The 11,767-nt window shown below is 45.4% G+C and overlaps 1 protein-coding gene across 1 annotated transcript; it reads right to left on the bottom strand.

Moving 5' to 3' along the window:
* Window positions 1-5,178: 5,178 nt before the first annotated feature.
* On the bottom strand, window positions 5,179-10,461 carry LOC143306370 (uncharacterized). The gene has a single exon (XM_076693052.1). It carries the CDS (start codon window positions 10,459-10,461, stop codon window positions 5,179-5,181), a length of 5,283 nt encoding a protein of 1,760 aa, XP_076549167.1.
* Between the last annotated feature and the right edge of the window lie 1,306 nt (window positions 10,462-11,767).

Raw genomic sequence — 11,767 nt, 5'->3', positions numbered from 1 at the left:
GCAATAGCTCGCTTTGTTTCCGAGATACTTGCCGATTTATCTCAAGGGAAGGGGCCTGACGGACATATTTCGAGATATTTCTTCTTCTTGTTGTTCTTCTTCTGCACAGCTAAGCTGGAAGTGGCATTTGCAGCTCGCAATTGTGCAGAGTTATCTCAAAGAGTGGGGCCACGGTGTTTCTGTATCTCTATTATGTTGGTGCGGCTTCGGAACTTTTAAATATCTTGATATATCTCGAGAACTACGCGTCTGATCAAAAAATATCATAGAACATAAATTGTAGGAAACATAATTATCTACAAAAAAGGTCTCTTAACATTTTGCCATAGCTCGCTTCGTTTCCGAGATATTTGCAGATTTATCTCATGGTAAGGGGCCTGACGGACATATTTCGAGATATTTCTTCTTCTTGTTGTTCTTCTTCTGCACAGCTAAGCTGGAAGTGGCATTTGCAGCTCGCAATAGTGCATAGTTATCTGAAAGAAAGGGGCCACGGTGTTTCTGTATCTCTATTATGTTGGTGCGGCTTCGGAACTTTTAAATATCTCGATATATCTCGAAAACTACGCTTCTGACCAAAAAATATCATAGAAGATAAAAAGTAGGAAACTTAATTCTCTACAAAAAAGGTCTCTTAACATTTTCCCATAGCTGGCATCGTTTCCGAGATATTTGCAGATTTATCTCAAGGGAAGGGGCCTGACGGACATATTCCGAGATATTTCTTCTTCTTGTTGTTCCTCTTCTGCACAGGTAAGCTGGAAGTGGCATTTGCAGCTCGCAATAGTGCAGAGTTATCTCAAAGAAAGAGGCCACGGTGTTTCTGCACCTCTATTATGTTGTTGCAGCTTCGGAACTTTTAAATATCTTGATATATCTCGAGAACTACGCATCTGATCAAAAAATATCATAGAACATAAAAAGTAGGAAACTTAATTCTCTACAAAAAAGTCTCTTAACATTTTGCCATAGCTCGCTTCGTTTCCGAGATATTTGCAGATTTATCTCAAGGGAAGGGGCCTAAGGGACATATTTCCAGATATTTCTTCTTCTTGTTGTTCCTCTTCTGCACAGCTAAGCTGGAAGTGGCATTTGCAGCTCGCAATAGTGCAGAGTTATCTCAAAGAAAGAGGCCACGGTGTTTCTGCACCTCTATTATGTTGGTGCAGCTTCGGAACTTTTAAATATCTTGATATATCTCGAGAACTACGCATCTGATCAAAAAATATCATAGAACATAAAAAGTAGGAAACTTAATTCTCTACAAAAAAGGTCTCTTAACGTTTTGCAATAGCTCGCTTTGTTTCCGAGATACTTGCCGATTTATCTCAAGGGAAGGGGCCTGACGGACATATTTCGAGATATTTCTTCTTCTTGTTGTTCTTCTTCTGCACAGCTAAGCTGGAAGTGGCATTTGCAGCTCGCAATTGTGCAGAGTTATCTCAAAGAGTGGGGCCACGGTGTTTCTGTATCTCTATTATGTTGGTGCGGCTTCGGAACTTTTAAATATCTTGATATATCTCGAAAACTACGCTTCTGATCAAAAAATATAATAGAACATAAATTGTAGGAAACATAATTCTCTACAAAAAAGGTCTCTTAACAGTTTGCCATAGCTCGCTTCGTTTCCGAGATATTTGCAGATATATCTCAAGGGAAGGGGCCTGACGGACATATTTCGAGATATTTCTTCTTCTTGTTGTTCTTCTTCTGCACAGCTAAGCTGGAAGTGGCATTTACAGCTCGCAATAGTGCATAGTTATCTGAAAGAAAGGGGCCACGGTGTTTCTGTATCTCTATTATGTTGATGCGGATTCGGAACTTTTAAATATCTTGATATATCTCGAGAACTACGCATCTGATCAAAAAATATCATACAAGATAAAAAGTAGGAAACTTAATTCTCTACAAAAAAGGTTTCTTAACATTTTCCCATAGCTGGCATCGTTTCCGAGATATTTGCAGATTTATCTCAAGGGAAGGGGCCTGACGGACATATTTCGAGATATTTCTTCTTCTTGTTGTTCCTCTTCTGCACAGCTAAGCTGGAAGTGGCATTTGCAGCTCGCAGTAGTGCAGAGTTATCTCAAAGAAAGAGGCCACGGTGTTTCTGCACCTCTATTATGTTGGTGCAGCTTCGGAACTTTTAAATATCTTGATATATCTCGAGAACTACGCATCTGATCAAAAAATATCATAGAACATAAAAAGTAGGAAACTCAATTCTCTACAAAAAAGGTCTCTTAACATTTTGCAATAGCTCGCTTCGTTTCCGAGATATTTGCAGATTTATCTCAAGGGAAGGGGCCTGACGGACATATTTCGAGATATTTCTTCTTCTTGTTGTTCTTCTTCTGCACAGCTAAGCTGGAAGTGGCATTTGCAGCTCGCACTAGCGCAGAGTTATCTCAAAGAAAGGGGCCACGGTGTTTCTGTATCTCTATTATGTTGGTGCGGCTTCGGAACTTTTAAATATCTCGATATATCTCGAAAACTACGCTTCTGATCAAAAAATATCATAGAACATAAAAAGTAGGAAACTTAATTCTCTACAAAAAAGTCTGTTAACATTTTCCCATAGCTCGCTTCGTTTCCGAGATATTTGCAGATTTATCTCAAGGGAAGGGGCCTAACGGACATATTTCGAGATATTTCTTCTTCTTGTTGTTCTTCTTCTGCACAGCTACACCGGAAGTGGCATTTCCAGCTCGCAATAGTGCAGAGTTATCTCAAAGAGAGGGGCCACGGTGTTTCTGTATCTCTATTATGTTGGTGCGGCTTCGGAACTTTTAAATATCTTGATATATCTCGAGAACTACGCATCTGATCAAAAAATATCATAGAACATAAATTGTAGGAAACATAATTGTCTACAAAAAAGGTCTCTCAACATTTTGCCATAGCTCGCTTCGTTTCCGAGATACTTGCCGATTTATCTCAAGGGAACGGGCCTGACGGACATATTTCGAGATATTTCTTCTTCTTGTTGTTCTTCTTCTGCACAGCTAAGCTGGAAGTGGCATTTACAGCTCGCAATAGTGCAGAGTTATCTCAAAGAAAGGGGCCACGGTGTTTCTGTATCTCTATTATGTTGGTGCGGCTTCGGAACTTTTAAATATCTCAATATATCTCGAAAACTACGCTTCTGATCAAAAAATATCATAGAACATAAATTGTAGGAAACATAATTCATTACAAAAAAGGTCTCTCAACATTTTGCCATAGCTCGCTTCGTTTCCGAGATATTTGCAGATTCAGCTCAAAGGAACTGGCCTGACGGACATATTTCGAGATATTTCTTCTTCTTGTTGTTCTTCCTCTGCACAGCTAAGCTGGAAGTGGCATTTGCAGCTCGCAAAAGTGCAGAGTTATCTCAAAGAAAGGGGCCACGGTGTTTCTGAATCTCTATTATGTTGGTGCGGCTTCGGAACTTTTAAATATCTTGATATATCTCGAGAACTACGCATCTGATCAAAAAATATCATAGAACATAAAAAGTAGGCAACTTAATTCTCTACAAAAAAGGTCTCTTATCATTTTGCCATAGCTCTCTTCGTTTCCGAGATATTTGCAGATTTATCTCAAGGGAAGGGGCCTGACGGACATATTTCGAGATATTTCTTCTTCTTGTTGTTCTTCTTCTGCACAGCTAAGCTGGAAGTGGCATTTGCAGCTCGCAATAGTGCAGAGTTATCTCAAAGAAACGGGCCACGGTGTTTCTGTATCTCTATTATGTTGGTGCGGCTTCTTAACTTTTAAATATCCTGATATATCTCGAGAACTACGCATCTGATCAAAAAATATCATAGAACATAAAAAGTAGGAAACTCAATTCTCTACAAAAAAGGTCTCTTAACATTTTGCAATAGCTCGCTTCGTTTCCGAGATATTTGCAGATTTATCTCAAGGGAAGGGGCCTGACGGACATATTTCGAGATATTTCTTCTTCTTGTTGTTCTTCTTCTGCACAGCTAAGCTGGAAGTGGCATTTGCAGCTCGCAATAGTGCAGAGTTATCTCAAAGAAAGGGGCCACGGTGTTTCTGTATCTCTATTATGTTGGTGCGGCTTCGGAACTTTTAAATATCTTGATATATCTCGAGAACTACGCGTCTGATCAAAAAATATCATAGAACATAAAAAGTAGGAAACTCAATTCTCTACAAAAAAGGTCTCTGTCTCGAATTTCCCGAAGCTATTATAAATTTAATATAAAAATAAATAAATGTTGGCTAAGCCGAACCCGCAGTTACCTTCAAGGCGAGACAGCTCGACTTCGATTTGCCGAGCATACGTCCACAGCAGGCATGGGTCACCAACACAACCTTTAAGGTGAATTCTAGATAGGTAGAAGGAATGTGAAACCGGGAGAGGAAATAATAAAGGCACAGTTGGAAAGGAAAATTAGGAATTTAATGGGCATAAAAAACCTCCACTCAGTGAGTGGAGGAAAAAGCCGTCAAGGAGAAAAATACAAATCAACAGGTCAAATACAATTGATAGTTGTTCATGATCGCATTCGAAAGCATACATATTATTTTCAATAGAGCGCTCTTACTAACTACACGAGTTTCGGAAACCCACCAGCTTGGTGGGAAATTCTGTTCAGATCTTAATAACGTGGGAGATGCCCCATGAAATCGTACCTGTGCAGACAGCGCGACCCTGACGTCTCAGGAACGGGTACAGCCCTCGTCGCGTGTTGCTGTTTGGGCAATGAAATGCCGCCTGATTGGGTGCATCCCAGAGAGAGATTGGCAGGGCAGATCTCCTCTACGAAGGCAGCCAGTGCCTCGTCCAGCTTGTGTATCTGTCCGGAAAAGCCGCGGCCCCCCCAGCAACCCGAACCTCCCTCCTATCGTCCCCGTACCGATCCCTCCTCTTTTTCTCATATCACCGCACATAAGCCGACGCTCGGCGCATCGCCACGAACTATTATTTCCATGACGAACGCACTCGTCCCTACATCCGGGCCTCAGCCGCTTGCTACTCATATCGCACGCCTCCTAAACTCCCCGCGTGTTACAAAATATGTTGTGATATGTCGGAAGCGCGTAACGCGCGAACATTCCGCCCGCCTTCGTCCGAAGGACGAATTGCCTAAATTTCTGCTTTATTCTTCAAGTTGCCTATTTCTCCGCTTCTATTCTTCGAGCTGCCTATTTCTCCGCTTCTCTTGTTCATTTCGGTAATCGATGTGTCGCCTCTGATTCCAATATCAGAGGACACAAGCGAGCGATATGTCGACGGAAGGTGTTGGTGGCCGTCTTCACAGTGACGACCCTCACTAGTCCGTCCGATCCTGGGTGCACCTCTATCACTCGTCCTAGGTGCCATTTTGCAGGGGGGTAGCGCTCATCTCTCATGAGCACGAGTTGGCCTACGGCAAAGTTCGCCGTTGGATCCCGCCACTTGCCTCTTTCCTGTAGGTGTTGTAAATATTCGTCGGACCAACGTTTCCAAAATTGGTTGCGAATTCGCTGAAGCAACTGGAATCGATTTAAACGGTTTTCAGGCGCTGATGATGGTTCCGCATCCGGAACTAAGGCAGACGCTGTGCCTATCAGAAAGTGTGCTGGTGTTAGAACATTTAAATCGTCGGTATCCGAAGTCAAGGGGCACAACGGGCGAGAGTTGAGGCAAGCCCCAATTTCTGTCAAAACCGTGGAGAATTCTTCAAAGGTTAGAGTGTGTTCGCCGACCACTCGCCTGAGATGATGTTTCACCGATTTAACTCCAGCCTCCCAGAGGCCACCGTAATGCGGGGTGGTAGGTGGGATAAAGCTCCAAGCAGTTCCATCATTAGCTAGCGTCGAAGCGACCGCTTGATAAAATTCCGATGCCTCTTCGAACATCGTCCGCAACTCGGTATCTGCTCCTTTGAACGTCGTCGCATTGTCACTGTAGAGGCGATGACAGATTCCTCTTCTGCTTACAAAGCGACGATAGGCAGCAATGAACGTAGATGCGGTGAGATCACTGACTAGCTCCAAATGGATTGCCCGTGTCGCAAAACAGACAAAAAGGGCGATATATCCTTTGTAGGCGCGATGCCCTCGGCCCTTTGTAGTGCGGATATGGAAAGGCCCGGCGTAATCTAGGCCAGTCGTGGTGAATGGACGTGCTGGAGTCACCCGCGCCGCAGGAAGGTCACCCATCAGCTGATGAGCTAAACGCGGTTTTACACGCTGGCAGGTGAGGCAGTTCCGAATCGCAGTTTTAACCAAAGATTTCCCGCCTACAACCCACGCGTATCGTAAGAGGACACTCGACGTTAGCGTAGGTCCGCCGTGAAGAGCGGCGTGGTGCGCGTATCGCACGAATAAGCGACTGAGGCCCGAGTGTCGCGGTAAGATCGGGGGGTGTTTGCGCTCGCTAGTTAAGTTCGACCATGAAAGACGGCCTCCAACGCGCAAAATACCATCTTCTTTGTCTAAAAGCGGATTTAACCTTCTCAACGCACTAGATTTAGGTAAAGGCTTCCCGCTCTTCAGCCTCTCTATTTCGCTCGCGAAAGCATGCGCTTGTGCTAGGCGTATAATCGTTGAACGAGCGTCCGAGAGCTCCGAAGTTGTCAGATAGGCTGGTAAGGGGTTCAATCCACCCTTACGCCTCCGCAAGTGTTTCACGGGTCTTAAACAATAGGCTACGACGCGTATTAGCCTAGTCAAGGTGGAATGTCGCGAAAGAATATCCGGTTCTGGCGGTTTCACCTCCGCGTGAAGGACCTGCGCGGTCTCTGAAGGCTGAGGCCAGTGTTCAGGTTGTAGGTTAAGCCAAGAGGGCCCATACCACCACAAACTCGACTCATGTAATTCAGACGGACGCGACCCGCGAGTAGCGCAGTCCGCTGGATTTTGTTTAGTGGGAACGTAAGCCCATGTGGCGGAAGGTAGTTCCGTTTGTATTAGAGAGACCCGATTCGCTACGAACGTTTTCCAGTGACAAGGATGCTTGTTCAACCACGCGAGGACCACTCGGCTATCCGACCACAGAAAAACTGGGTGCCTTTTAAGAAAGTCTAATTTCCTCAAATGACAAACAAGTCTGACCAGAAGTAAAGCTCCGCACAACTCAAGATTGGGAATGCTTACTGTTTTCACCGGAGCGACTCTTGTTTTCGCAGCTAAGAGTGAAACCCGAACGTGACCGTCGCCTTCGTCAGTGCGAAGGTATATTACCGCTGCATAAGCTCTAGAGGACGCGTCAGAGAACCCATGAATTTGACCAGCTGACTCAGAAGGCGATCCAAACCAACGGCTGATTGTTAAAGTGGGGAGCGAGGAAAGTGAACGGCAATAATCAATCCACCGCCCGCGAGCCTCAGCCGGCAGAGGGGAGTCCCAATCACACTTTAAAATCCACAAATCCTGCATAAGAATCTTAGCTGTTATTGTAATTGGGGATAGCCAGCCTAACGGATCAAATAAACGAGCAATATTAGAGAGTACGGCTCGCTTGGTCAAAACCCCAAGCAAGCCATTCGCCTTTAAAACACTAAAACTGAACTCGTCCTGAGTCGGTTTCCAGTGCACCCCTAATGTTTTAATGGACTCATCCTGTACAATGTCCCTAACCAAATCGTCCGTGATCGGACGCTTATGCGCCGGAAGAATATCTGGATGATTTGCCGCCCATTTGTCTAATTCGATACCGGCAGTCCCTAAGATTTGGATCAATTCCGTGCGTTTACGAATGGCAAGCGGCAGTTCATCCGCTCCAATGAACATATCGTCCACGTATACGTTTGATTCCAAACAACGCGCGCCCAACGGAAAACGAGATTTTTCGTCTACCGCTAATTGTGCAAGTGTGCGTATTGCTAAGTATGGAGCACAAGCGGTGCCGTAGGTGACTGTAGTCAGCCGATATTCTATGGGAGGTTCTTCGGGGTTAGGTGCCCATACAATTCTCTGCAGATCCTGATCTCGAGGCACGACGAGAATTTGCCGAAACATTTTTACGATGTCCGCAGTAAAGACGTACTTATATCGACGCCAGTTTAAAAGGACTAATGAAAGATCCTGCTGGAGGGGAGGACCGGACATGAGAAAGTCATTTAGACGATACTGTTCGTGCGTCCGTCGCGAAGCGTCAAAAACAACCCGAACCTTATACTGCGTAGGTGTGGACTGTACGACCGCATGGTGAGGCAAATACCATGAACGCGGATTGATGCTCTCGGCTGCAGGAACGCGTGTCATGTGCCCTAGTGCCTCATAGGTGCGCATGAATTCTCGATACGCGGAAGCCAATTCCGGATCGCGTGTGAACTTCCGGTGGATATGTGCGAGCGAACCCACGGCCATACGTCGTGTCTCCGCGGAAACCTTTGGAGGATCTGACTTCAACGGAAGTTGTACGACGTAGCGCCCGCCTGCGTCTCGCGAATGAGTAGCAACGAATTGATTCTCGCAAGCTTCGTCCTCGGGTCCCAAGATACGGACAGAAGACGGCAATTCCTCGAGCCTCCAGAATTGTTGCAAACACTCGTTTAAATCATCCTCCGATGCGCAATGTAAAGCCCTTAGAGGCTCTTGAGAGGAGCCCTCCGCCCGCCGTGAAGAACTCGACTGCGCGGAGCCCGAGATGACCCACCCAAGCACAGTGTTTTGGGCAACTAACCGGGATCCAGTTAAGTGTTGCAAGCCTGGTCGGAGGAGTTGACCGTACAAATCTGCTCCCAATATAAGGTCTACCGAATCAGGGACGTTAAAATGAGGATCGGCTAGAGATAACTCTCCGAACTGCTCAAGGTCGATTTCTATCAGACTGCGAGTTGGTAATTGGGAGGTAAGCCGGGAAAGAACTAAAGCCTCGGCCTCAATTTTAAACTCAGAGTTCACTAACGACTGCATTGTAAATTTGACAGCAAATCTAGCAGTGCCGGCTGCACTGCTTCCGAGACCTGTTAGAGGAATTTGAACGCGTTGCTTTGGTAGAGCGAGTAGTTGAACGATTGCTTCCGAGACAAATGAGGCCTCAGCTCCCTGATCTAAAAGCGCGCGAACCCGCGTGTGAGTTCCCTGAGGGCCTACGACGTTAACCTGTGCGGTGGCTAAAATGACCGGGTATCTAATGGCCGGTAGACTCGCGGTGTGCGCGCTAACCCCTGGTACCGTGGGTGCAGGTTTTTCGTCGCGAAGTTTAATTTCTAAACCGCTGGTAGAAGGTTGAGATGTCTGCGATGGATCGTAATGCAACAGTGAATGGTGCTTGCCTTGACAGGTGCGGCAACGACCGGAAGATGGGCAGGATTTAAATTTATGGCCGCCCATGCAATTAAAGCAAAGATACAAGCGGCGCACCTCAGCACGACGATCGCTAGACGATTTCGCGAGAAACTTTGGGCATTTAGAAATAAAATGTGGTCCTGAACAGAGGGTACAGCTAAACGAAGCGACCTTACTGTTAGTCCGCTGCAGAGCATTTGCATGAAATATTTTCCGCGAGACCGGAGTCGGCTTAAACATCGTATTTGCTCGTTTACAATCCCCAGCGCTCATCATACTTAGGGCTTGAGCTCGCCTTTCTAGGAATTCAGCCAACTCGGAGAATTTCGGGAATCTAGCTAGCGGATCGGGCTCTTTGGCGCCTGTATCTGTACGCGCAATCACCTCACGATCTCTCGCACTCAGTTCCGACTCCCAATCTTTCCTCGATTCCGGATCTAATCGCGAAGCCAAAACGTGCACAAACCAAATGTCCCAATGCTCAACCGGCATTTGCAGATTCCTCAGTGCGCGAACGATCCTCTGAGCCTCGTCAGCGAACGAGCGCAACTCGTCGGCCGATTCCCTTTTCAGCGAATTCATTTTCAAAAGCGCGTTCAAATGGTTGGTAACCGTTAGCCGCGGATTGTGAAAGCGCGCCCTCAAAGCCAGCCAGGTCGAGGCATAGTTCGCGCTAGTCGAGGCCACATCTTTAACTAAGTCGGCAGCTACGCCTTTAAGGCAAGATTTTAAATACTGCAATTTTGTCGCATCGGCTACTCGCGGAGCATCGTGTACAAGAGTCGTGAAAAGGTCACAGAAGCTATCCCAATCCTCATAACGACCGGAAAACGTTGGTAGGTCTAACTTCGGCAGCTTTGCCGGACGTAAGTCTAAACCGGACGCGTTTCCCTCCACGGTTCTAATCGCTTGAGTTGATCCTGCAGCGGCTTCACACTCGGTTTTCAGTGTCAAAAAATAATCGAGTGTGTCTTCGTAGGCACACTGCATGCGCGCAAACACGTTATCAATTACATAAGGATCTGAGTTAGCGTCGTCTCGCGTGACAATTTCGACATGGGTTTTACGCGCCTCCGCCCAGATACCGATGATCGCGTCAAGCCTTGCTTGGACTATGTTTTTATTGAGAGTGCTGCGCGCCTTCTCTCTAAACCGCGTGCCCATAGAATTGATTTCTGCCAAATGTGCATTTTGCACCGCAATTAATCTTTTCAAAGTGGTGGAAGGCATATTAAGATTGTATCTACAAGAAAAGTCACAACAAGGAGAAACGGTGTAAATCAAATTTTAGAATTTTATAAAGATCAACGGATAATAAAGTGATTTGAATCGAATACACCGAATGCGCAACTCGAAAGAACGTTTGTAAATAAAGAAGTAAAATCTGAGAATCCAACAAATTGTATGCAATAATGGCGGCCGAACACAGCGCACCTCGACGAACGTACAATGACAGCGAAACACGCTTAATGTATAAAGAACGATAAATCAACACGCAAGCCCGACTCCAAGAGAGTACGCGCAACAAATCTCAATTAAATCAACGAATCTACTTAAATCTAATATGTAACAAATACAACGCAAGAACAAATTATAACAAATAAACGAAAGAACAAAGGTAAAGAATATGCTTGATATAAAATAATTTACGCTGCACTAAGCCTTATGCTTTACAAGAACGACAAGAGATAACGCAAATTAGGAACACGGATTATGTAATTTAAACAACTAACCTTGTAAGACGCAAATCTACCAAGGTGAACGCCGAAAGGTTTACAATTAGTATGCTTGCGAATGCGATTGATGGATGCTTCCGAATACGATTGAAGTATGCTTGCGAAAACGATTGACTTCTCCTAGCAACAACCGTCAACAGCGCCTACGCGATGACTCTCTCCAATTCACATTCCTCACCCGGGGCACCAAACTAAATGTCTCGAATTTCCCGAAGCTATTATAAATTTAATATAAAAATAAATAAATGTTGGCTAAGCCGAACCCGCAGTTACCTTCAAGGCGAGACAGCTCGACTTCGATTTGCCGAGCATACGTCCACAGCAGGCATGGGTCACCAACACAACCTTTAAGGTGAATTCTAGATAGGTAGAAGGAATGTGAAACCGGGAGAGGAAATAATAAAGGCACAGTTGGAAAGGAAAATTAGGAATTTAATGGGCATAAAAAACCTCCACTCAGTGAGTGGAGGAAAAAGCCGTCAAGGAGAAAAATACAAATCAACAGGTCAAATACAATTGATAGTTGTTCATGATCGCATTCGAAAGCATACATATTATTTTCAATAGAGCGCTCTTACTAACTACACGAGTTTCGGAAACCCACCAGCTTGGTGGGAAATTCTGTTCAGATCTTAATAACGTGGGAGATGCCCCATGAAATCGTACCTGTGCAGACAGCGCGACCCTGACGTCTCAGGAACGGGTACAGCCCTCGTCGCGTGTTGCTGTTTGGGCAATGAAATGCCGCCTGATTGGGTGCATCCCAGAGAGAGATTGGCAGGGCAGATCTCCTCTACGAA

This window comes from Osmia lignaria, unplaced genomic scaffold, assembly GCF_051020975.1.
Source record: "Osmia lignaria lignaria isolate PbOS001 unplaced genomic scaffold, iyOsmLign1 scaffold0007, whole genome shotgun sequence".
Taxonomy (NCBI): Eukaryota; Metazoa; Arthropoda; class Insecta; order Hymenoptera; family Megachilidae; genus Osmia; species Osmia lignaria.
Note: the sequence above shows the minus strand (reverse complement) of the source record. Positions and strands in the feature narration are given on the sequence as shown.

Excerpts from the sequence above, each read along its gene's own strand:
- LOC143306370 (XM_076693052.1), bottom strand. The coding sequence starts at position 10,461 with ATGCCTTCCACCACTTTGAAAAGATTAATTGCGGTGCAAAATGCACAT.